This window comes from Ranitomeya variabilis, chromosome 3 (genome assembly GCF_051348905.1).
Source record: "Ranitomeya variabilis isolate aRanVar5 chromosome 3, aRanVar5.hap1, whole genome shotgun sequence".
NCBI lineage: Eukaryota > Metazoa > Chordata > Amphibia > Anura > Dendrobatidae > Ranitomeya > Ranitomeya variabilis.
In genome coordinates, this window is record NC_135234.1 from 385,511,834 (window position 1) to 385,536,933 (window position 25,100).

The window sequence follows — 25,100 nt, forward strand, 5'->3', positions numbered from 1 at the left end:
TTTCCGAGCATGCTTGGGTGTTCTCCGAGTATCTTGGGCGTGCTCGTAGATTATGTTTGTGTCCCCGTAGCTGCATGATTTGCACCTGTTAGACAACCTGAACACTTGCAGGGATTGCTTGTTTGTTAGGGAATCCCCACATGTATTCAGGCTGCCTAGTAGCCACAAATCATGCAGCTGCGGGAACACAAACATAATCTACGAGCACTCCCAAATACTCGGAGAACACCCGAGCATGCTCGGAAATCTCGAGTAACGAGCACACTCGCTCATCACTAACTGCTATATCTACTAAATCTGTACTGTTTCTTCATAATGATGGTGGAAATGCAAAATTACACAATTGACCAAGAAAAAAAAAATCAGATTTGTGTGGCTCATGGTCTAAAAAGTCACATTCGTAATCGGACTGTTCCTTGAGTCGGGGGAAGCCTGTGGGGCTAAATACACCTATTAGATCTATTCTTTTTCTCTTTTCCACTATAGCTTCTCTTATGTCACATTTCCTTTTCTAATTTTGTAGACGACACTAGGGGCTATTACCTGCTTCTACCCAGTCACTGTGATGGATGCTCACACCTGATGAGTAGTAACTTGTATAGGGAAGCAAAAACTGCTTTTTTGCACATGTCAAATCAGAAACCATCAAAGCCTGTTGATCATGCAATGGAACCTGAATTGCTGGACAACACCCTGTTATGTACTTGAACAAGTATGCACATGACCTCTGTTTTGTGGATGTGAGTGTATCATACCAATAGGCAAGAGTACACTGACTTCAGATGTCTTAAAGGAAATCTATCAGCAGGTTTTTGCTATGTAATCAGAGAACAGCATGACACATGTCCGGCTGTGTGCTGTGACCCGGACCTGTGACACCCATCGGACCGGACCGCCCTGCAGGTGAGTATAATAAAACTCATTTTTCTTATCTTTTAGTTTGGATCGGGGGCTTAACTACTGCATTTTAGAAGGCTGTGTATAAGCACTGAAAGGTGATCACTGTGTCTTATATCGGCCAAACCTGGTGACAGGTTCACTTTAAATCTAAAAACTCTGATTGTGTCAGATCCACAGCACCCAGTAAACTAAGTGATACATTATTGGATTAAGGGTCTCTTTGCCTACATCAGGCTGCTCTCACATGAGGTAGCAAAAATGTACTGACAGATTCCCTGAAAAAGGATGAGCTAATACCTGGACAAGGTGCTATCTAATCTAATCCCATCTTCGATGCAGAAAAGATAAACATTTTCATTAATGAAACTTGGGTATGGTAATTTTTGGTCGAATATATGCTATTGCATCATAACAAAAGTAAGCATTATATTCTTCCCTTCTATAGTGTAACAGCCACTGATTAGGCACAATTAGCCAGATGGAGGGTAGTGAAACAATGTGTTTAGTTTTACTTCCCAAGGATTAAGAGAGCAACATTTTCCTTAGATTAGGTTGGATGCTTCGGGATGGAAGTATGTAGCTGATCTTTAAAATGAGTTTATCACAAACAGAGATATCTATGTATGGAGTGATAACAGCTGTATTTGAAGTGTGTCTTCCACAGCATATATTCCATGGAGAAGTATAGATTTTACAGGATAACTCATACTAGATATACACTGATCGGTCATTACATTAAAACCACTGACAGGTGATGTGAATAACAATTAGGGTCTTGTTACAATGGCACCTGTCATGGGATTCAATATAATAGGCAACAAGTGAACAGTCAGTTCTAGAAATTGATGTGTTGGATACAAGCACAATGGCTTATTGAATTTGACAAGGACTCGGGCTCAGTGGTGATGGCTAGACAACTGATTTATCGGTTCTCCAAACGGGCAAGATTTACAGTAGTATCTATGAAAGAAAATGGCCAAAGGATGAATGATCAGTGAAACAGTGACAAAGTCATGGGCACGCAAGGCTCATTTATGGGTGCGACCAATCCATAGAGACCCCACCTCTCAAATTACTGGAATTTTCTGATTGTGCCAGATACCTGATGACACCTTCTAAAGTCTGGTGAAGTCTTTGGCCCCAATTGATTAAAACTAGTGATGACCGAATAGCACTGTTGCTTGGGTCTCCCCGAGCATGCCCGGGTGGTCTCCGAGTATTTGTTAGTGCTCGGACATTTAGTTTTCCTCGTCTCAGCTCCATGATTTATGGCTGCTAGACAGCCTGAGTACATGTGATGATTGCCTGTTTGTTAAAGGGCCACTGTCACCCCCTCCAGCCGTTATAAACTAAAAGAGCCACCTTGTGCAGCAGTAATGCTGCAGTCTAACAAGGTGGCTCTTTTAGTTTTTGATTCATTTATTACCTCAATAAAGCGTTTTAAAAATTGGCCACACATACCAGATATTGTACCAGGAGGCGGTCCGAAGCGTCCTGTATGAATCCCCCAACTGCCGTCACTCTTCTCTTCAGGGCCGATGGTACCCGCCCCCTTCGCGTTGTTGCTTCTTAAATCCGGCGCCTGCGCTGTGCGTGCCTGCCTGGGGCCTGCGCAGTGTTCTTTGTCAGTCACATCTCAGATGCCGGGTGCCTGACTGCGCCCTGTTACTGAATCCCCGCCCCGCACTGTGTTATTCATTATGCACAGTGCGGGGCTAGGGTTCCTGGGAAGGCGGGGGAGCGTCAGAGATGGGAGAGCGTCCGAGATGGGGGAGCGCCTGAACAGCGCAGTGCGCATGCCCAGGAATGCCAGCCCCGCACTGTGCATAATGAATAACACAGTGCGGGGCGGGGATTCAGTAACAGGGCGGCCGCACTGCCCGCACAGGCGCAGTCAGGCACCCGGCATCTAAGATGTGACTGACAAAGAACACTGCGCAGGCCCCAGGCAGGCACGCACAGCGCAGGCGCCGGATTTAAGAAGCAACAACGCGAAGGGGGCGGGTACCATCGGCCCTGAAGAGAAGAGTGACGGCAGTTGGGAGATTCATACAGGACGCTTCGGACCGCCTCCAGGTATAATATCTGGTATGTGTGGCCAATTTTTAAAACGCTTTATTGAGGTAATAAATGAATCAAAAACTAAAAGAGCCACCTTGTTAGACTGCAGCATTACTGCTGCACAAGGTGGCTCTTTTAGTTTATAACGGCTGGAGGGGGTGACAGTGGCCCTTTAAGGATTTCCCAGATGTATTCAGGCTGTCCAGCAGCCATAAATCATGCAGCTGAGGTGATGAAAACTAAATGTCCGAGCACTAACAAATACTCGGAGATCACCCAAGCATGCTCGGGTAGACCCGAGCAACAATGCTATTTGCTCATCACTAATTAAGACCGGTAAAGTTCGAGTGAGACATTCCTGATTCATGAAGCGACACAAGTCTGTTAATGAATCAGGAGTATCTGACGATTGGCGTGAGCCTCCGTGCACCGCACCACAAATCCTACTACTGTCTCTGACTGGAGTAACATTTCTGACATAGGGAATGCCACAGCTCGCCATGAATTTAACAAGCTGTGGTGTCACGCCCATCTCCGCCCTTCTAGCATTCATCTAAACCCAGATCCACCCATTATGGCGGAGCTGGGAAAAACTGATGTGAAACTGCCAAAAGTAGCAAAAATGTTTGCACAGCTCTAATTTTGCAACTTTTCAAAGCAATTTATGCCAGAATTCTGGTAAAATGGCATTGCTGAATCAGGGCGGTTTTGGTGGTGTAAGTGTTCCTACACTTCTTACACCTAGAAAAGATCAACTTACTACAGGTGAATTATATGAACTTTAGAGAAAGTAGCATTGTCTCCTTCCAGAAATCTGTGTTTTCTCTTTTCCTCACTGCTGGATATCTGCAAAATGTTCACAAAGCGAAAAAAATGTTTCTAATGCAAATCAGTAAATAGAATAAATAGAAGACATGGGGGATGCAGCTGCAGATTCGTACTCAGTGTTTTAATGAAACAAAATCATGGCGCAGGAGAAGATTTGTAACGAGGCACTGGCAATTGTCATACAGGTACCCAGCTGTTAAAAATATAGATTTGTTTCATACATCAGTGCGCAAAGTAAAAAGGGTCTAAGTCTCGTTCACAGTCTAAAACATATATCGACTGTTTTCCGTACATTTTTATTTGTTTTACTCACTTATATAGCGCCATTAATTCCACTGTGCTTTACATACATCATCAGCACTGTCCCCATTGGGGCTCACAATCTAGATTCCCTGTCAGTAGGTCTTTGGAATGTGGGAGGAAACCGGAGTACCCGGAGGAAACCCATGCAAACACGGGAGAGAACATACACAAATATGAATGACTATCGTCTGATCTCCAGTATAAAGCTGTGTTCACGTGGAGGCACACTATGTAAATGACTTAACCCTGTATATACTGTAGGCTGCACACATGTAAATAAATCTCAAGTCGTTTAGATTCAGGAGCAACACAATCTTGAATAAATTAGGTCTTGTGCATATATACAATACATGACTTGCCGTGTGAGTGTGCGTGTGACCTTCCGAGCTATTATTCTCATGTAGGGAATATCACATTAGTTTTGGAGTAGTTTCATTTATGTCATGCTGAATTCATTATAACGCTGTGATAGATTGTTCTGCTACAATAGCTGTTCCATTTTTTTACATCAAAGATAATGGTTAAAATAACTAGATGCACAGTTTATTCCGAGGATCTAAGTAGCGAACCTCAGGTCGGTATGAGCTTGTACGGAGCCGAAGTGTTTTTGGGGGGGATTTGTTTATCTCAAAGCGCGTGAGGACAGTAATGTAATGTTTACGGCCACCGGATATTATAAGGTTAATCCTCCCATGAAGATTGGAAAAGCTTTCAGAGTAATTTTGTGCAGTGTTAATTGAACTGTTACATTGATGGTTGCCAAATGATCATGACTGGCCATTGTCAGCATTGACGGCATTCCGGACTATGAAACAAATACAGTGCCAGTGTAATGACCAGTTTTGCATTTGTAAAGAAGTCTCCCGAAGGGTTTGATTAAAAATTCTCACTCAAAACTGGAGAGAAATATTACAGGACGACTGTCTGCTTAATCACTCTGTGGTATTTAATTAAAATCCTGCTTCCCATGTTCTAAACTCTACATAGGGCTGACAGCAGCTTATGGCACAATTAATAACACCATTTATTTGGCCTGAAAGTTCTTCTTCCAGAAAAAAAAAACAGACTAAAAATAGTTATGGAATCCACAGAAAACTTACAAATGAGACTGAACACAGAGTGACATAATCATTTGAGTTAAACTTGGTATAAAGTCTTTATGTGCAGAGTGAAGGCAACAAGTCCAGTCCCAGGGGATTGAGCGAGTGTGATCCGTTTCACTGCTTTTTGTATCTATTTCTAGTAATTTATTATGCCATTTTAGCTGCATAGATTTTATTTTATAACAGTTTAACGCACTGTTCATATATCTTTATGAATAGCATCAATGGCCATTTACTGTTATTTATAGTCATTCGAAATTAATTGTCCACCTGATGCGGATTTTAGTTTACCGTACAATGGCCAACCTGTATAGTCAGAGAAAACGGAGCTAAGGATAGAGAATGTAGATATTCTCCGCAGATGTGTCCTTGGTTGGACCAATGTTGCAAAGCTAACCACTATAGTTTTTACTTCTTCACCTTGCCCACTTATTACTCTTCAACTTGGTATAATGAGATGCTGTATAGGTTGAATTGAACAGTTGAATTGTTAAAATAATTCAATCCTTAACATTCCCTATATAGGATAAAAGTAGTAAAGGAGTCAAAAATGTGGATTTTATGACTTCCCTTTCTAAATCCGTAGACATTAATATGGAATTGGTCCCCACTTTGCTGCTAAAACAGTTTTCACTCTTCTGTGAATTCTTTCTACAACATATTGGAGTATACTGGGGGATCTATGCCTAGTAATATAAAAGGAATAAACTGTAGGAGAGATCAGCGCAATAGGGTCTTATCCGATGAACGCAAATTTCATTCAATTCAAATTGCACTAACCTGATAGATCTATTGGTAAAGCATATAGATCTCAATGAGGACTCCAGCTGCAGCAGATCCACGGGTCCGCTAGAGACCGTATCAGTATGACAGGATAGAGGATTTTGTGGATTTAGTCTGCGCTGCCGATAATGATATAAAGACAAGGTGTTCAAATAAACAAAAGTGATTTCATTCAATAGGTTTCAAGGTTCAAATGACCTCTTCCTCAGAACATAACCACCAGTGTACCTTTGAACCTTGAAACGCGTTGAATTAAACCACTTTTGTTTATTTGAACACCTTTACTTTATATCATTATCGGCAGCGTGGACTAAATCCACAAAATCCTGTATCTTGTCACAGTAATCCAAAAGAACATTTGTGAGACCTGACACTGATATTGGACCAGATGCCTGGCTCACAATCTTAGTTCTAGTTCATCCCAAAGGTATTCAGTGGGATTGAGGCTAGGGCTTTGTGTGGCCGGTCATGTTCTTCCACATCAAACACAACTAGCCATGCCTTTATGGACTCACCTAACCATGCCTTTATGAACTCACCTAGCTTGCCTTTATGGACTGTAACCATACCTTTATGGACTCACATAGATATGCCTTTATGGACATACCTAGCCATGTCTTTATGGACTCAACAAGCCATGACTTTTTGGACTCACCTAGCCATGCTTTTTATGGACATACCTAGCCATGCCTTTATGGACTCAACTAGCCATGCCTTTATGGACTCACATAGCCATGCCTTTTTGGACTCAACTAGCCATGTTTTTATGGACTCGGCTAGCCATGCCTTTGTGGACTCACATAGCCATGCCTTTATGGACTCATCTAACCATGTCTTTATGGACTCACCTAACCATGTCTTTATGGACTCACTTAGCTATGCCTTTATGGACTCACCTAGTCATGCCTTTATGGACTGTAGCCATGGCTTTATGGACTGTAACCGTGCCTTTATGAACTCACCTACCCATGCCTTTATGGACTGTAACTATGCCTTTATGAACTCACTTAGCCATGTCTTTATGGACTCATCTAGCCATGCCTTTATGGACTGTAACCATGCCTGTATGGACTCACCTAACCTTGCCTTTATGGACTCTAACCATGCCTTTATGGATTCACCTAGCCATTAGTGATGAGCAAGTATGCTCATTACTTGAGATTTCCGAGCATGCTTGGGTGTTCTCTGAGTATTTTGGGCTTGATTGGAGATTTAGTTTGTGTCGCCGCAGCTGCATGATTTGCGGCTGCTAGATAGCCTGAACACATGCAGCGATTGCCTGTTTGTTTGGGAATTCCCACATGTGTTCAGGCTGTCTAGTAGCCACAAGTCATGCAGCTGCAGAAACACAAGCTAAATCTCCGAGCACGCCCAAAATACTTGGAGAACATCCGAGCATGCTCGGAAATCTCGAGTAACGAGCATACTCGCTCATCACTACTAGCCATGCCTTTATGGACTCACCTAGCCATGCCTTTATGGACTCACCTAGCCATGCCTTTATGGACTCACCTAGCCATGTCTTTATGGACTCACTTAGCCATGCCTTCATGGACTCACCTTGCCATGCCTTTATGGACTCACTTAGCCATGCCTTTATGGACTCACCTAGCCAAGCCTTTATGGACTCGCCTTGCCATGCCTTTATGGACTCACCTAGCCAAGCCTTTATGGACTCCCTTAGCCATGCCTTTATGAACTCACCTAGGCATGCCTTTATGGACTCCCTTAGCCATGCCTTTATGAACTCACCTAGCCATGCCTTTATGGACTCACTTAGCCATGCCTTCATGGACTCACCTAGCCATGCCTTTATGGACACAGCCATGCCTTTATGGACTCACCTAGCCATGCGTTTATGGACTCACAGCCATGCCTTTATGGACTCACCTAGCCGTGCCTTTATGGACTCAGCCATGCCTTTATGGACTCACCTAGCCATGCCTTTATGGGTCTCACTTAGCCATGCCTTTATGGACTCACCTAATTATGCCTTTATGGACTCACTTAGCCATGCCTTTATGGACTCACCTAATTATGCCTTTATGGACTCACCTAGCCATGCCTTTATGGACTCACCTTGCCATGCCTTTATGGACTCACTTAGCCATGTCTTTATGGACTCAGTTAGCCATGCCTTTATGGACTCACTTAGCCATGCCTTTATGGACTCAGTTAGCCATGGCTTTATGGACACACCCAGCCATGTCTTGCTGTAACAGAAAAAGTCCTTCCCCAAACTGTTCCCTCAAAGTTGTGAGCATAAATTTGTCCAAAATTTCTTGGTGTGCTATAGCATTAAGATTTTTCTTTACTTGAACTAAAGGGCACTGGACAACCGATGAAGAACAACCACATAGCATTATCACTACTCCACCAAACTTTACAGATGGCCCAGTGCAGTCAGGAAGGTAATGTTTTGGCATATAAGACTGGCAGATAAAGAAGCGAAATTCATCACTCCACAGAACACATTTCCATTTCTCCAACGTGCGGTAGCGTTGTACTTCACACCACTCCATCCGGTGCTCAGCATTGTGCTTGGTGATGAAAGGCGTGCATGCAGCTGCCTGGAGATAGAAAAAGCTCTTGGCATACCGTTTTGTTTTGATGTTATTGACAGACAATTTTATTGAGTCAGCAGAGCTTTAGCAACTTTTATGCACAATGCTCCTCAGCACTTGACAACCCTGTTCTGTAACTCTACGTGGTCTTCAACTTCTTGCCTAAGTTACTGTGGTTGTTAAATGTTTCTACTTTTCAATAATGCTTTTCATGAATGGAAATGGTATTCAGTCACAGAAAATTTCCCAACCAATCATGCATCATGTCAATTTATCCTTAACGGTCAACCAGTTTAATTTGCAGACCAATTAATTGATTAACTCGTATTATGCTTTTTTCTTTTTTTTTAATCAAAACCCAAAATGGACAAGTGTATGAATAATATTGCCAAAGTAGATGTTTTTATTTTTGCTCCATTTTCAAAACCATACTTATGTTACACTGCTTTTGATAAATCAATGCTTTTGCCACTCTAGTCTAGCTCTATTGCTATATTTTCCAATACATGAAAGGGTATGTTTGTAGCAAGCAGGGGGTGATACTATTTTTTCTGCAATTTTTTCCTTATGGCCTTTGATGATATCTGGCACATGAATCATGAAAGAAAACAAGGAACAAGAGCAATCTCTGATCATTGTATTTCACATTTTTAGTTTCTATACTATCCAGTAGTGATGAGCGAACATGCTCGGATTAGGCTTTATCCGAGCATGCTCAGGTGCTAACCAAGTGTCTTCATCGTGCTCAAAAAATATGTTCGAGTCCCCGTGGCTGTATGTCTCACGGCTGTTAGACAGCCGCAACATATGCAGGGATGTCCTGTTAGGCAATCCCTGCATGTGTTGTGCTGTCTAATGGCTGCGAGACATGCAGGTGCGGGGACTCGAACATATTTTTAGAGCACGACGAAGACACTTGGTTAGCACCCGAGCGTGCTCGGATAAAGCCTAATCCGAGCATGTTCGCTCATCACTACTATCCACAATCAGCTTCCTCTAGGTCACTGGACAAGGACATAAGGCATATCATACAGCTGACCATTTAGGTCTGGACATCTTATACAGTAATTTTAGTAATGAAACACAACTTCTCCAAAACTTGTGATGAATAGGCACAGTTTGCAGTGAGGTCAGCTGATGGCCACGGTTTGACATGGCAAAAGTTCTATGTCTGCAGTCTCCTCTAATATAAATCTGTCATTGCTTGAAAAGAGTAAATTGTATTGATTATAATCACACTTCTGCAGGCGGTTAGTTAAAGAGATGCTTCATGATGGCTAGAAAGTATGCTAATTTCTCAATTTATGAGGACATCAGTTTAATTCATTCTGTGCTGATGTTTTTCTCTGTTACCAGACTTGGCACTTTTTTGCAAGTTAACCTGGGTCTCATTAATCAGTTCGCATAAAAAGTCTTAGCAATTTACTGAGCCAAATTTAACCCAGGAAAAGAGTTTCTTCCAAATATAGAACCAGGCAAATTGCTTACAAAGAATTGGCAAGGTTTACTGCTCCACATGATGTTCCAAAGCCCCTTGCAATTAAAGGATTTTAGGAAAAAATAAGTGTCTAGGATTGTTGTAATGGATTCTGTAGGAATATGCATATACAGATAAAGATAGATAGATATGGGATAGATAGATAGAGAGATAGATAGATAGATAGATAGATAGATAGATAGATAGATAGATAGATATGAGATAGATAGATAGATAGATAGATAGATAGATATGAGATAGATAGATAGATAGATAGATAGATAGATAGATAGATACATGGATAGATACAGTACATACATAGATAGATAGATACATGGATAGATAGATATGGGATAGATAGATAGATAGATAGATAGATAGATAGATAGATAGATAGATAGATATGGGATAGATAGATAGATAGATAGATAGATATGAGATAGATAGATAGATAGATAGATAGATATGAGAGATAGATAGATACATGGATAGATACAGTACATACATAGATAGATACATGGATAGATAGATATGGGATAGATAGATAGATAGATAGATAGATAGATAGATAGATAGATAGATAGATAGATAGATAGATATGGGATAGATAGATAGATAGATAGATAGATAGATAGATATGAGATAGATAGATAGATACATGGATAGATACAGTAGATACATAGATAGATACATGGGTAGATAGATATGGGATAGATACATAGATAGATAGATAGATAGATAGATAGATAGATAGATAGATAGATAGATAGATAGATATGGGATAGATAGACAGATAGATAGATATGGGATAGATAGATAGATAGATAGATAGATAGATAGATAGATAGATAGATAGATAGATAAGATATGATAGATAGATAGATAGATAGATATGGGGTAGATAGATAGATATGGGATAGATAGATAGATAGATAGATAGATAGATAGATAGATAGATAGATAGATATGGGATAGATAGATAGATATCATAGAAAGATAGATATGGGATAGATAGATAGATAGATAGATAGATAGATAGATATGGGATAGATAGATAGATAGATAGATAGATAGATAGATAGATAGATAGATAGATATGATAGATAGATAGATAGATAGATAGATAGATAGATAGATAGATAGATAGATAGATAGATATGGGATAGATAGATAGATAGATATGGGATAGATAGATAGATAGATAGATAGATAGATAGATAGATAGATAGATAGATAGATAGATAGATAGATAGATATGATAGATAGATAGATATGGGGTAGATAGATAGATAGATAGATAGATAGATAGATAGATAGATAGATATGGGATAGATAGATAGATAGATAGAGATAGATAGATAGATAGATAGATAGATAGATAGATAGATAGATAGATAGATATGATAGATAGATAGATAGATAGATAGATAGATAGATAGATAGATATGGGATAGATAGATAGATAGATAGATAGATAGATAGATAGATAGATAGATAGATATGATAGATAGATAGATATGGGGTAGGTAGATAGATAGATAGATAGATAGATATGGGATAGATAGATAGATAGATAGATAGATAGATAGATAGATAGATAGATATGGGATAGATAGATAGATAGATAGATAGATATCATAGAAAGATAGATAGATAGATAGATAGATAGATAGATAGATAGATAGATAGATAGATAGATAGATAGATAGATATGATAGATAGATATGGGGTAGGTAGATAGATAGATAGATAGATAGATAGATAGATAGATAGATAGATAGATAGATAGATAGATATGGGATAGATAGATAGATAGATAGATAGATATCATAGAAAGATAGATAGATAGATAGATAGATAGATAGATAGATAGATAGATAGATAGATAGATAGATAGATAGATAGATAGATAGATAGATATGGGCTAAATAGAAATATAGATAGATACCGTATATAGAATACTATGGTAACTAATGAAACCACATGTCATACAGTATAAACCATTTTCAATTTCCATATGAAATGAAAAAAGTAATACATAATGGATGTGCGATATGGAGGATATGGCTGCCTTCACTTGATATAGCACAATTTTACTTCTAAGACTGCTATGGTCGCTCCTCTGTTTCTCTACACAAAGACACAGCTTGTCATCCCTCCTCCAGCAGACTGCTTGTGTGCATTCTTCTTTCTGCGTTCTGATACAGTGCTGCCTCGGTGATCTGACTTCCCTTATGACTTGGATCTATCATGTACAAGCTCCTTACCCTTACTGCTACAATCTCTAACCATGTTAGAAATAGCAGTATTGTGCAAAGATGGAGTCAGTGTGCTTTGGAATCTATATCAGAAGTCAGACAGCCAGCTATGTAGAGGAGTTATGCAGGCTTTACAACAGAAATCAGTAGAACATTAATTAAAATTATTAAGAAAGTTCTCTGGTCATGTAATTTGCATCTGCAAATGAATAATGCAGAATCAGTATAAAGGTTTCCAGATCTTTTTAAAGACATTAAAAGATGTTCTGTTTTGTTCTACAGCTCCGTGAACATCTGGCAAAAGGTCAGCGCTTATTGGCAGGTCAAGGCATGACGCAGGTAGTGCGGAGCATGTTGGAACTGGTGTCAACTAAGAACTACTACAGTGGAGACCTTCTTTTCTGTGTTGAGATCTTGCGCAATGTAACTGACACATATAAGAGAGCCACGTATGTACCATCCTTTGAGGATATTCAGGTAAGTGTACATGAAGGAAAATACATTCCACTGATGCGACTTGGCTCATAAACTGGAGCAAGTCAAATTCACAAATTGTGCAGGGGGTGAACTCACATGAATAAACCATTGTTCAAACAATATTAGCACAGCTAATGGGAGTCAAGTGCAAAATTATGAATATAATTAATTTAATTAGTGAGATTACTAAAACAACATTTCAAGATTATAGAAAGATTAAATAAGCAAACAAATAGATTATGGCAGTCAATGAAGGTTGGCTGATACAACAACTCTAAAGTATGTGTTTCCTGTCTTTAAAATACAATTGCATTGACTTTTTGCCATTATTCCATATTGATTCTTCTCATTCCTTCATCCTCTGTTCATTGTACACATGTGAACGATCACATAGTCACCACCTCAGCTTTTTATGTCCAACGGCTCATCATGTCCTCCTGCCGGTTCTACATCTTACCTTGAGCTCTGCTGCAGGCTTGAGCAGACTTGTATTTCCACCCGTAACATTCAGACGGAGCCGTAAGTGCTGTCACAGAGAGTTGTAGCACACACATAAAAGGCTCTTTTGCTTGTTAACAGAGCTCATGTTGTGTATAATGTGATATTAGGGCCAGCACACAGTGCTTTACAGGCTGCTCCCTCTCATTATTCTCTTGCCCTCTTCTCTCAATCCTCCATGCACCGTTTTTGCATTATCTTTTTTATTATTATTTTCTGGTTGTCTTTTTTTTCTTCTCTTCCACTTCAGTTTTGCCAATGTTTACCCATTTCTTTTGAGCAGTATTTTTTGTTTAGACCCTTATGCATATAAGTTCTGTAGGTGGAGTGTATTTCTAGGTTTTAAGACAACAACATGACCCCATCATTTACATGAAATCTCTACCTGGGATTTTTGCAACTTTTAGATGAATGGCCATTTGTTTTGCGACGTTGATCATGTTGACGTGCGCATGCGTGACATACGCGATCTGATGGACTTTTCCCCTATGACGCTGGTGATACCATTAAAATATGGCACCTGAGCAGTGGATTGCTTCTATTCTTTCTTTTTCTTTCTCAATAACATTGACCATCTCAAATATGGCGTGAGTAACTTCGTCAAAGCCCCTAAGCATTGAAGCACCGCCTCACTTTTCTAACATCATTGACATGCACAGCTTGATTTGCTGGAATAGGCGCAAACTATAAATGCAGAATGGGGTGATTCCTGCTGCAAATGATATACACCTGTCACATGATTCCTAATTAATATGTCTTGTGCTTTATATGAATTATAATCTTTAGTCACAATCAAGCATTGTATTATTGTATTCTTATAACTTTCATACAGCAATTCTATTGTTGTTATGTACTATTGCTTGGATTCATATGTAATGAATATACAGGTGCTTCGCACAAAATTAGAATATCATCAAGAAGTTAATTTATTTCAGTTCTTCAATACCAAAAATAAAACTCATAGATTATAAAGCATCGTTACAAACAGAGTGATCTATTTCAAGTGTTTATTTCGGTTAATGTTGATGATTATGGCTTACAGTCAATGAAAATCCAGAAGTCATTTTCTCAGCAAATTAGAATACCTTATAACACCAGCTTGAAAAATGATTTTAAAATCCAAAATGTTAGCCTACTGAAATGTATGTTCAGTAAATGCACTCAGTACTTGGTCGTGGCTCCTTTTGCATCAATTACTGCATCAATGCGGCGTGGCATGGAGGCAATCAACCTGTGGCACTGCTGAGGTGTTATGGAAGCCCAGGTTGCTTTGATAGCAGCCTTCAGCTCATCTGCATTGTTGGGTCTGGTGTCTCTCATCTTCCTCTTGACAGTACGCCATAGATTCTCTGCTGGCCAATCAAGCACAGTGATACTGTTGTTTTTAAACCAGGTATTGGTACTTTTGGCAGTGTGGACAGGTGCCAAGTCCTACTGGAGAATTACATTTCCGTACAGATGAGCTGAAGTTTTCTATCAAAGCAACATAGGCTATATATATATATATATATACAGAAACAACTGCTCATGCCTTATCATCATACTGTAGCTAAATCTTGTATTCCTATGGCTGAGTTCACAGCAGAATAGCCGGCATGTGACCATGTTGCAGATGAAACCTCCGACCTGTCACTAAAAGCAATTTGGTGGATAATGACTGTGACTTAAACTGACATTTTGCTGCCTTGTAATGTCACCACTAATAATGTGATAGTATTTGGCTGCATTCATTTTGTATATTGCTCTTTGTTGACCTTATGTTGTTGCATTTTTCCTCCGCTACATATAAACCCTTGCCTGGTCATGGCCAGCGTTAGGATGATTCTTCTCTTTGAAGATGTTCACTCATTGCTATATATGATCAAGCACGAGGAAAGAAACTGAGGGTTTCCATGGTATCCCAGCCTGCTTTTCTCCTCTCTCCCACTCATTTCTAAGTCAATCAGTGCAAGCTGTGTAATATAACGTTCACCGTCCTTATTCAAATCGTGGTCCGGAAGCTATCTACATTTGTTTCTGGTACAATAAGGGTTTTGGATGCAGAAATAAATATTAGACGTATCAAGAAGTTGTCAAATCCAAAGTAAGTCTGAAATTGCCATAAACAACACGCAACAAGACTTAAACCACAATTTTCAATAATATTTATACCATAATGTTTATTGATAATTACAACATAATAATAATAATTATTATCAGCAAAAAAACTCCAATGTAAATGGAGCGGATACATCCACATAACATCAATAAAATTTTATTTATTTTATTGATGTTATGTGGATGTATCCGCTCCATTTACATTGGAGTTTTTTTGCTGATAATAATTATTATTATTATGTTGTAATTAATAAACATTATGGTATAAATATTATTGAAAATTGTGGTTTAAGTCTTGTTGCGTGTTGTTTATGGCAATTTCAGACTTACTTTGGATTTGAGTATTAGTTTAAACACAATAAATTAACAGGGACCTTTTTTCAGTTGATTAAAGTATCAAGAAGTTGGCACGTTTATACAGTGGGTACGGAAAGTATTCAGACCCCTTTATATTTTTCACTCTTTGTTTCGTTGCAGCCATTTGGTAAATTCAAAAAAGTTTATTTTTTACTCATTACTGTACACTCTGCACCCCATCTTGACGGAAAAAAAACAGAAATGTAGAAATTTTTTCAAATTTAATAAAAAAGGAAAACTGAAATATCACATGGTTATAAAAGTATTCAGACCCTTTGCTCAGACACTCATATTTAAGTCACATGCTGGCCATTTCCTCATGATCCTCCTTGAGATGGTTCTACTCCTTCAGATTTGTGAAGTCTTGCGAGACTTCGGCCCTATCTTTAATGGAGATACTGTGACCCGCTCCACTGCACAGGCACCAGATTCCCAGCCCCGCAGTGTGAATACATCATAACACACTGCAGGGCTGGATCTGGGGCCTCCACTACACGCAGGCGCGGTATCGTTACATCACCTGATGTAAGTTCCCAGGCAGCACGCACGGTGCATGCTCGAGAGCTGATTGCAGAGCGCAGGCACTGGTGACGTCACAACAAAGATAGGAGGTGGCACCTGGAGGCAAGACGGGGGATGATGGAAGGCTGCGAGGCGGTTGAGTCAGGGGAAGAAAACATACCTCCCTGACTCAATAGCGGTATGGCAGGAAATTTATAAAAGTCATTATTTCAGCGTTCCTAGGGATAATAAACGATAATAAGAGTGACCTTCACAGAATGCAGCCTTAGTGCTGCTGAAGGTGGCTCCTTTACTTTAATAGGCCCTGGGGGGTGACAGGTTCCCTTTAAAGGGAATCTAGCAACACATCTGACCTGACCTGATCTAAACTACTAATATGGGAACACAGGGTATAGAATGCTAAAAAAAAGACCTACCTGTGTGCCTCATATCGGATAGCTTGTTGTTGATAAATCATCTTTTGTCACTTTATGTAAATGAAATCTTCTGGGCTATGGGAAGGATGCTGCCTGGAAGATAACTCGGACTCCAGAGCTTATTTTAAATGGAATGGGGATTTACCAGTGTGATGTGTAATGGCCGCTCTATCCTCACCTGATCTCACTGCAGAGGTGTGCTTAACAATAACATGTGCAGGTTCCTCGGCTTCCAGCTCACAAGCAGACAAGACTGCAATATTCTTGCAATGGAGCAAAACTGAGAGAGAAGCAAAAAAATGTTTTTGCAAGAAGACAAAATTAATTTATCCTGTTCTGTGTTAGTTACTTGTCTCACACTGGTAACTCCCTTTCATGTAAAATAAGCTCTAGAGGCAGAGGTATGTTCTAGAAAGCATCCTCACATAGCTTGGAAGAGGTAATTTGCATGAAAGAAAAATACGGTGTGGATTTCGCTGGAATAAGACATCGAATTGCACATTTCATTTTATTCAGCTTCCTATGACCTACTGTACATGCCCATATACAAGGCTTAGGAGGGGTGATCCTGCTGATAGATTCCCTTTAAAGTAAAAAAAACCCACAATGGTCACTGAAATAACTTAGCAAAAGTAATTTTCAGTTTAAATTTACTAACTATCAACTAATGAAAATCAGTCTTTGCTTTTGAATTGTGGTTCAACAGAAAAATTAAAAAGAACAAACTAAATAAAATGGCCTGAGCAAAAATGAAAATGATGAAACCCCTAGAAAAGATTGAAAATAATTTGACCATACAGACATGATAAATTAAAGTGTGTCCTGTAGAAAGCATCACAGGTACCTACAAGCTTGATGTAAACATCCCCGTTCCCTAGTAGTGGAATTAGTTTTTTAGTCTCTTATGCCTTATTTTTAATTGTATTCAATTAAACATTAATTTTTAAAGAAGCTCTGGGCACTGAAACACCTTTGCTTTTTCACATGATTCCCTGCCGCAATGCCGGTCTCCGTGCATTGGACTTCTGATATGGTTGAGCTGATTCTTTCTATGTATTTTTTATTGAAACATGTGAAAGGTTTAGGCTATAAGACCATCTCCAAACAGCTTAATGTTCCTGTTGTACATGTTATTCAGATGTTTAAGGTCTATGGGACAGTAAGCAACTTACTTGGACCACAAGAGGAAAATTGATGTTAAATTGAAGTGACAGATAATATGAATGGTACCCAAGAGCCCAAAACAACCTTCACAGAGATTAGAGGTGAATTCCAAGGTCAAGGTACAATAGTGTCAGGTCGCACAATCTGTCACTGGCTGGGTCAAAGTTGACTTAATGGAAGATAACCGAGGAGCAAACTACTGTTGAAAGCAAAATTATTAAAAAGTGATACTGACTGAAATTAGTAAAAATGCATATTGACAAGCAATGAGAAAATGCTCTTTGAACAGATGAAACAAAACTGGAGTTTTTTGGCAAGTCAAATCAACTCTATGTTTTCAGGCGCAAAAATGAAGCATACAAAGAAAACAACATTGTACCCACTGTGAAACATGGAGGAAGCTCAATTATATTTTGGGGCTGCTTTGCTGCATCTGGCACAGGATGTCTTGAATCTGTGCAGGATACAATGAAATCTGAAGACTACCAAATTATTCTGGAGCAAAATGTACTGCCCAGTGTCAAAAACCTTTGGTTGAGTTCTAAAACAGGATAATCACCCAAAATACAACACAAACTATCCAAGAATGGCTAAGAGCAAAGCATTGAACTATTGTGAAGTTGTCTTCCATGAGCCCTGCCCTTCTCTAAATCCTATTGAACATCTGTGAAAGGAGCTGAACATGCAGTCTGGAGAAGTCAGTTTGCTCTTGAGAAGTGGGCCAAAATACCTGACGACAGGTGCAGAAGTCTCATTGAGAGTTAGAGAAATCATTTGTTTGCAATGAATGCCTCGAAAGATTATGCACAAAATATTTTTTGTTCATATTGTTAATATTTTTTAAGGGTACTATCATTTTTTTCCAGGCCATTTTCATTATTTTTTTTTCTGTTGAACCAAAATTCAAAAGCAATATCTGATTTTCATTAGATGATATTCAGTAAATTTAAATTGAAAATTACTTTTGTCAGTTTTAAATTATTTCAGTAACCATTGTGGGTTTTTTATATTTACAGTAAACATAAGGTTGCCAGCAATTTTGTCCATGTGTAAGTTGATAGTGAAGAAAAGTGGAGTATTATTACTGACTAGTGTTGAGCGATACCTTCCGATACTTGAAAGTATCGATATCGGATAGTATCGGCCGATACCTGAAAAATATCGGATATCGCCGATACCGATACCCGATACCAATACAAGTCAATGGGACACAAGTATTGGAAGGTATCCTGGATGGTTCCCAGGGTCTGAAGGAGAGGAAACTCTCCTTCAGGCCCTGGGATCCATATTCATGTAAAAAATAAAGAATTAAAATAAAAAATATGGATATACTCACCCCTCCGGCGGCCCCTGGACCTTACCGATGTAACCGGCAGCCTCCGTTCCTAAGAATGAGGAGTTTAGGACCTTCGATGACGTCGCGGCTTGTGATTGGTCGCGTGACCGCTCATGTGACCGCTCACGCGACCAATCACAAGCCGCGACGTCATCGCAGGTCCTAAACTCCTCATTCTTAGGAACGGAGGCTGCCGGTTACATCGGTAAGGTCCAGGGGCCTCCGGAGGGGTGAGTATATCCATATTTTTTATTTTAATTCTTTATTTTTTACATGAATATGGATCCCAGGGACTGAAGGAGAGTCTCCTCTCCTCCAGACCCTGGGAACCATACACTGGGAACTTCCGATTCAGATTTCCGATATCACAAAAATATCGGAACTCGGTATCGGAATTCCGAGGCCTGGAGCAATAGTGGAAGAATGGGAATCCAGCTCAACAAACTGTGAACAAACTTATATCGTCATCATGACTAAGGGTGCCAGGTCACCTGAAACGTGAAGCTGTCGCAGGTATCGCTCATGTCTTGTTTTATCTTCCACCAAGCACCTTGTGAATAAAGTCCGTTCACAATTTGACGAACTGGATTCCTGTTTTTCCACCCTCAGTAAAAGTATCCCAATTTTTTTCATCTTTATACTTTGGACTATTTCCCAGTGGCGTGATTTACATCCTTTGGATAATCTATGGCATCTTCAAGCTGACAGGAATCTCACCTACAATAAACACAGAGATCTTTGACTTCTTCGGGGACTCCTCATTGTGCTTGTTAATTACCATCTCCTTTATAAGTGGTCATACATGGATTTTTAGCAAATATAACAAAGGTAAAGTTTTATAAGCAGTTAATAGAAACTGGAACTAGAAGATTAGGTTGCTTTTTTTCATTATTATATTAAAATAATGTTCCTGACTAGTTTTCCAGTGCTCTCCTGGTATGTCTGTTTTAGTAAATAATTATATTCCCCATAATATAACAATTTTGGAGGAATTTTTACTATAACGCTATGGTTTTTTATTCCTGTTATTCTTTTTAGAACTTTTTAAGTAAATTACCAGCCAGTCTTTACCAGTTTGGGGTGTGTCCATTAACAATCTGACTCTGACCAATCAGTGCTGCCAGAATTAGACTTTGTATGTGAGACGCCCACCAGGGCAGTGGGGATACTCGGTACTGGGTCCGGTCGCAATTAAAGGGGTGGCCACAGTGGCTGCGACCCAGTCTGTGGCTCTGGGTGCCCAAGTAAAAGGGATTGTTTTTAAAGGGAGTTGTAAAGCAATAAAAGTTTGTGACGCCACCTGTGGTTCTCGGTCAGAGGTGACAGACAATGCTTAAAGGGGTCCTCTGGGGTGTTGTTACTGCAGCAAAGATGGTGACGCTTCCCGCAGGTGAAGCGGGGTCCCCAGGGCTCACAGTGTGTTTGGCAGGGATGGCGAATGCCGGCAAATAAATGGAGGACACAGGGTTGCAGTCTTTACCTGGTTTACTGATGTTGAACAGCCTCAGTCCAGGGTACTGGCAACAGGTGTCGATGGAGTCCGGGTAGCCTGAAGACAAGAAGAAATCTCTTTGCCAGGCCAGTTTGGGAGCCTTCCACTTTGCAATGACTATTACTCCCTTGCTGCCTGTAGTGTCCTGACAAGGTCCTCGGTTACTCTCTGTCCTGGGACAGTCCCTGCATGGTAGGCAACTTGAGCTGTCTCTTGGGGTCTCTGTACATGGTGACTCTGGGCTCTAATTGTTGCTGTACCTCAGGTATTATGTGGGCAAGTCACTTTTAGCTTCCTGCCCTCCGGTTCTGCCGTGAGACTTGTAGTTCCTCACGACCTCGGGCTCCCAGTGCCCGGTTCCTGATCTCTAGCCTAGAGGGGCCCAATAGTAGCCATCCTCTAGCTCTTGAGTTTCTCTGTGCTCCTTCACTGTCTGCTACCAACTGACTGAGTCACTCCTCCTCCAGACCAGGATGTATATAGGAAAGTTCCCCTTAAACCAGGTTCAGAGCTCCCCCTTCTGTCCTGGAGTCAGAAAGTGTTGCATGAAGGATTAACTGCCAAAGGGATTCCTCCGGTCTCCAGGCATGGCATTACCCTCCCCGAGAGGAAGGCAGCACCACTGTGGTACCCGAACTCCTGGGGTGCCACATATGGACATGCCCATTCGACATTAAGAATGGTAACACCCCATTATTAACTTATTAATACATTTCTAGGAGGAAAAAATAGAGCAATGGTACAACATAGTTCTGTAAACATGATCCAAAACTGTATTTTTTTGAGGAGCAAAAGTATTTAATCCGATATTTAATAAATCATTTGTATTTTAAAATGTGTCTTTGCTCTTTAATTATATATTTGGGTACCCATGTTAAACACCCTGTATTTCCATGTTAATATTGTAGGCACCATATCCCAAGGGCCAGGACCTCACCCACTGTACTTAAATGTCACTATGTTGGCTGGTTTTTCTTTATGGGGGACGTTATTCAATAACACCATGCTGATCTATAACACCTTTTTCCACATGTAAACCAGTGGCAGGTTCTAACTGTGGATGCTGTAGGAGTTAACTTGACGTGTAACATGTTTGATGACACAAAAGGAGTATATGTTGTCTGGTTGAGGTCTCTTCACAGACAGGGAGAAGGAAAACAGGGTTTGGAGTTAGAGTGGAGGAGAGATGAGAAGCGGGAGAGCATTGTGGGCAGTGTCGAACTGGGGCGTCACAAGTTTTGTGACGCAACAGCGATCTCAGTAGCGATCTCGCTATGTGTGACACGTACCAGCGATCAGGCCCCTGCTGCGAGATCGCTGGTCGTGTCGGAATGGCCTGGACCTTTTTTTGGTCGTTGAGGTCCCGCTGACATCGCTGAATCGGTGTGTGTGACACCGATCCAGCGATGTCTTCACTGGTAACCAGGGTAAACATCGGGTTACTAAGCGCAGGGCCGCGCTTAGTAACCCGATGTTTACCCTGGTTACCAAAAAAACAAACAGTACATACTCGCCTTTCGGTGTCCAGGTCCCTTGCCGTCCGCTTCCTGCTCTGACTGCCGGCCGGAAAGTGAGAGCAGATCACAGCAGTGACGTCACCGCTGCGCTCTGCTCTCAGTGTACAGCGGCACTGTCAGAGCAGGAAGCAGACGGCAAGGGACCTGGACACCGAAAGGCGAGTATGTACTGTTTGTTTTTTTTGGTAACCAGGGTAAACATCGGGTTACTAAGCGCGGCCCTGCGCTTAGTAACCCAATGTTTACCCTGGTTACCGGGTGCTGCAGGGGGACTTCGGCATCGTTGATGACAGTTTCAACGATGCCGAAGTCGTTCCCCTGATCGTTGGTCGCTGGAGAGAGCTGTCTGTGTGACAGCTCCCCAGCGACCACACAGCGACAAAACAGCGACGCTGCAGCGATCAGCATCGTTGTCTGTATCGCTGCAGCGTCGCTGTGTGAGACGGGGCCTGTAGTTTGGTCCTTGATTGCATTGTGACTCTTGATGGGCATTCCAGCTCTGGCTCACTTAGCTTCATTCACCAAAAAGAGCCGATTCTTTTGGATCCCAAGCAGATCCCAAATAAACATGTGTTCACCTGCAGGTAAAATCACTGTAGTCCAAAGCCGCTTAAACCCTGCTCATTTGTCTGGGTGGGTAGGGTATCAGAAGCATCTGCAGTGGAACATCATCATTTTACCACCGGTGAGAGATACAGAAACTGCAAGTGGCTCTCATTGGGGTGACGGCCTCCATTGTTCACAGAAGAGAAGGAGCCAGCTCTTTGTGCCGGATCGGTGGCGAATGACCCATCACTAATTGTGAATTACATGCACTGTTTTAGACCACATGTTCCCTTTATGCTAGCTCATATTATTTCATGTAATTCATTTTATCTCTTCACAGAATGTTTCTTCTGCATGAATGTGACTAGTTTACACACCTACATAGCCTTTGCATTAAAGAAATGTCTTTAAATGTTGCTCCAACTACTTCTTGCATAATCCTTCCTGTTCCCCTCCTCATTAATTCTCTCTCTCTACATACAGAAGTTTTTCCATGCTGTCAGCCACATATTGGATGCAGATAATAGAGAGAAGTGGGAGGACGCTCAGCAGGTGGGGAGCAGTGACGATGCAGCAGTGAGCTGTGGATGTGTGACGTTCGCCTGTGGCGGGGGAGGGAGGTGTGTGCGCGTTTGTGTGACAGGCGGGGGATAATGCACAAGTGCAATGTAAAATCTTGTCAATACAATCAGGAGCTGGAGAGAATAATCCTCTTCTATAAAGGCAGGCTATTTGAACTTTCATTGCTGGAAGCAAGGAACTAATAAACGTCGCCTTTTCAAAATAGTACGTTTTATTAATTAAAAAAAATCATATAAATGACAATTTTGTGCATTGGGATTTTGAATGGGAAGTATTGTTACAGTGTATTTTTTTTTTTTTGCAAAGCTCAAAAAGAAGGAACCCAATTAAAGTTCTGCATGAACGCTTTGCATTCAGTCAGTAATTGGTCCATTGATTTCAACGAGATGAAATTTAATAAAAAAGCAATGCCTCTAATATTAGATGATCACTGCAGGGGGTTCTAGCAGTGGGGTCTCCCAAGGTCAACTAATCACTAGGGGATCTGTGAAAGAAATTCTACATGCTTGAATTCCCATGGTGAAAAAAATCCAATTCTGTAGGCATGGCTCAGGTTTCCAAAAATGTGTTGGACGAATACAGCATAAGACCAAGGTTTTCAGACGATTCTCAGTTTTTCATATTTGGCAGAAGATATATTCAAGTTCTAAGAGCTAAAGATATAACCTTGTTGCATAGCAATGGTTCAGGTGAAAGTAATGGGATAATGCTGATTCTTTGTATCCTCTAAAGCTTCTAGACCAAAGTTTCCTTGATATGATAATGAATGCATTATATCCATAGTAGGTATTTTTTGTGCTGTAGTATGCCAAGGATAAGTGGTGTGGACTCTACACTGAAAATCTGCACCAAACCATACATGTGTGAACATGATCTAGAAGTGTGAAGTCAGTCATAATGTACTCTGACTGACTGGGATATCATAAACATATTAATTTTACTTACAGTATATAGCGCCATTAATTGCACAGCACTTTACAGACCTAATCATCGCTGTCCCCATTGGTGCTCACAATCTACAGTTGTGCTCAAAAGTTTACATACTCCGGCAGAATTTTTGCTTTCTTGGCCTTTTTTCAGAGAATATGAATGATAACACCAAAACTTTTTCTCCACGCACGGTTAGTGATTGGGTGAAGCCATTCATTGTCAAACTACTGTGTTTTCTCTTTTTAAATCATAATGACCACCCAAAACATCCAAATGACCCTGATTAAAAGTTCACATACCCCAATTCCTAATACCGTGTATTGCCCCCTCTAACATCAATGACAGCTTGAAGTCTTTTGTGGTAGTTGTGGATGAGGTTCTTTATGTTCTCAGATGATAAAGCTGCCCACTCTTCTTGGCAAAAGCCTCCAGTTGAGATAAATTCCTGGGCTGTCTAGCATGATCTGTCTTGAGATCTCCCCAGAGTGACTCAATGATCTTGAGGTCAGGAGACTGAGATGTCCACTCCAGAACCTTCACTTTGCTCTGCTGTAGCCAATGACAGATTGACTTGGCCTTGTTTTTTGGATCGCTGTCATGTTGGAACATCCAAGAACGTCACATGCACAGGGCTGATGAGTGCACATTTGCCTCCAGTATTTGCTGATATTATGCTGCATTCATCTTTCCTTCAACTTTGACCAAGTTTTCTGTGCCACACATCCCCAAAACATTAGTGATCTACCTCCATGCTTTACAGTAGGAATGGTGTTCCTTTCATCATAGGCCTTATTGACCTTGTTGACCTCTTTCCAAATGTAACGTTTATGATTGTGGCCAAAAAGTTAAATTTTGGTCTCATCATTCAAAATTACCTTGTTCCAGAAGT

The 25,100-nt window shown here is 40.6% G+C and overlaps 1 protein-coding gene across 10 annotated transcripts in view; it reads left to right on the forward strand.

Annotated features, from left to right (window-relative positions):
• The window catches only part of ADGRB2 (adhesion G protein-coupled receptor B2), a 666,055-nt gene that overhangs the window by 576,550 nt on the left and 64,405 nt on the right, over positions 1-25,100 (forward strand). For all 10 annotated transcript variants that reach the window (XM_077296045.1, XM_077296046.1, XM_077296050.1 and 7 more), the window contains 2 exons: positions 12,560-12,754; positions 23,183-23,251. In XM_077296045.1, coding sequence (XP_077152160.1) covers positions 12,560-12,754; positions 23,183-23,251 — 264 coding nt within the window. The remainder of the gene's footprint in view (positions 1-12,559; positions 12,755-23,182; positions 23,252-25,100) is intronic.